The sequence below is a fragment of the Triticum aestivum genome, unplaced genomic scaffold, assembly GCF_018294505.1.
Source record: "Triticum aestivum cultivar Chinese Spring unplaced genomic scaffold, IWGSC CS RefSeq v2.1 scaffold235968, whole genome shotgun sequence".
NCBI classification, from domain to species: Eukaryota; Viridiplantae; Streptophyta; class Magnoliopsida; order Poales; family Poaceae; genus Triticum; species Triticum aestivum.
In genome coordinates this window covers 526-2,916 of record NW_025227515.1, presented here as the reverse complement: position 1 = coordinate 2,916, position 2,391 = coordinate 526, and the positions used below count along the sequence as shown (strand labels likewise).

Genomic DNA, 2,391 nt, shown 5'->3' with positions numbered 1-2,391 from the left:
CTTTTAATGACTTGAGACTACCAAACACGACATGCAGTGGTTAGTTCATTGCATGCAATGCTATTAATTAGCAAATGAACATTAAGTTCTCTCGTTTTCTCCTCCTCCTTGGTCACGGTGCACAACCTAAGATGACTTACTCATCTAGACGGAGGGAGTAACTTCACACTTCCCTAGACTATGTTACTACCCCCATGGTGGGTAGGAATATCTATGTAGTGTCATGCAACGATGTATTTATTAGGTTATAGACTCATTGTTTTTTGGAGTGTGTGATGTTCCGGTAACTTAGCTAGTTACCATAAGCACCTCTCCCTTTATTAAATACGTGCCACATAAGCAAAATTATATTAGAGTGTGTGATGTTACTCCTAAGTTCCTCACCACTGTGACCAGCCTACCTTCTTCTTGGCGAGCATCGGGCCGTCGCAGACGCCGATCACGATCCGCTCCCTCGCCAGCTCCGCCGCCGCCTGTTGTCACATCACACGCCCAGTTTAGTGTTTTCCTTTTGTCACGTCTAGAGATAGCACATGGCTCTGCTATGATTCACGGAGGAAAATATGCGATTCAGACGGAATCACGGAAGAAACAGAGAACCGGCGGCTGCTCTCGAGCGAATAAATCGAGATCGATACGCCAGGGAGACGATGCCGGAACGAGAGGACGGCGGGCGATCGACCGGAGCGCGGACGGGGTTCAGCTGCCAGCGGCGGCCGGCGCGACGAGGATGAGATCATGAGGCGGAGCAGAGGACGGCAAGCGGGCGGACTCACCTGGAGGAAGAGGTGGTGGCCGCGGTGCAGGCGGTCGAAGGTGCCGCCGATGACGACGGCCGCGTAACTATTACGCGACGGCGGCCTCGTAATCGTCGCGTCGGGTTCGCCGGTCTGATGGTCCGCGCTGTCGCCCGACCCTGTGACGGCGGCTTGGCCCGCAGGATTCACGACGGCCAAAGCTTCCTCTGATCCTCCTTTGGACGGTTCCTCCTCTGTGGCTGCTACCATGGCGCCGCGCGCGCAGCAGCAGCGTGGAAGGGAAGGTAGGTGGGGGCGGGGTTGGTTCGCGTGTGCGGCGGTGGAGGGGGAGCAGCTGCGTTTTTTATATGGAGTTTGACTGAACTGACTACTGACCGCTCACCACCACCCCTTTTCGGGTGTTTTCTCTAATAGCCTTGAAAATTCGTTTCCAGAGCTTTCAGAGTTACTTTTGATTTAAAAAATTACAGGGAATCTTTGAGAAATACTAGTAGTATACTTCCTCCGATAAAGTTAGTAGTACTATTTTGAACGGAGTATGTATTTTATTAGAACCCTAGCCGCCGTCAGCAGATCCATCCTCCGACGACTCCCCTTCGCCGGTGACCTCGGTCGTCGGTGGTGAGGGGGTTGCTGGATCCACGTGTGTGGATCGTTTTTTACTTCCTCGTAGTTTAGATTTTTAGGCTGTTTATCGTTTTTTTTCGGCGGCGACGATGACAGCGATGAATAAAGATTCTTCGGATCCTTCCTTGACAAGGCCATCAGTCCTATGGTTGGGGATGGATTTAGAAACCAGCCTGTTCAAGCAAGGATGGTGTGGCGGCGACGACATCCTCGTGGTGGATCTGTGTCCTCGGGCTCCGCCGTTGCGACGACGTTTGCTCTAGCGTCGGCGCGGAGCTTGGAAGGTAGTCCAGGAGCGGATGTAGATTGTGGTCTGCATCGATGACATCTGAAAGACGGAACATGTGCTGGGTTCGTGGTTCGTGGATAACAGGTATGGTTTCCTTCTGCGACGTCTTAGTCGTGATGGGGTGCCAGATCTGGAGTTCGATGACGTGTCCAGGGTGTTGCCCCGGTCTGATTCGTTCAGCGGTAAGGGCTTCACTTTTGGCGAGCCACCTTGGAGGTCCACAAAGTTGCATATCAGCGATGGAGCCGCGTCGAGCTTGGGTGAGGAGGTGATCCATCATTGTTTTCTTCGGTGGCTGCTGTCGTGGTGCCGGAGGCAGGTGATGGGCGTTGGTGTCAAGCTCAGAGATATTCTGCTATCTTTTCGGTTTTATCATGTTGGTACTTACATGACTTGTACTTTAATCTTTATGATATGAATGAGACACGTATTACCATGAAAAAAATATTTTATTAAAACTCCATGCAAAAAATGTATTTTATTAAAACTTTTCTTGCAATGTTTATTTTTTTCGCGGTAATGTTTATTTGGTTTTTAGGATTGGAAACATACTACAGTGGATTTTTTTCTTTGGTCTAGTTCGAATGAAATAAAAAATATTAATTCAGAAATTGCCTTTGGAGCTCGGCCTCCATGGAGGCCTGCAAATTCAAAATTCAAATTTTATTGAAATTCATATTTTTACATTTCATTTTTTTTGAATTTTTTACAGATATA

The 2,391-nt window shown here is 49.1% G+C and overlaps 1 protein-coding gene across 1 annotated transcript; it reads right to left on the bottom strand.

Moving 5' to 3' along the window:
• Positions 1–401: 401 nt before the first annotated feature.
• LOC123172757 (phosphopantetheine adenylyltransferase) lies at positions 402–1,099 on the bottom strand (the record flags this gene model as incomplete). The annotated part of the gene is given in 2 exon segments (XM_044589686.1): positions 402–473; positions 777–1,099. Coding segments are annotated over 2 exon segments (303 nt in total), but the record flags the coding sequence as incomplete, so codon positions are not given.
• Between the last annotated feature and the right edge of the window lie 1,292 nt (positions 1,100–2,391).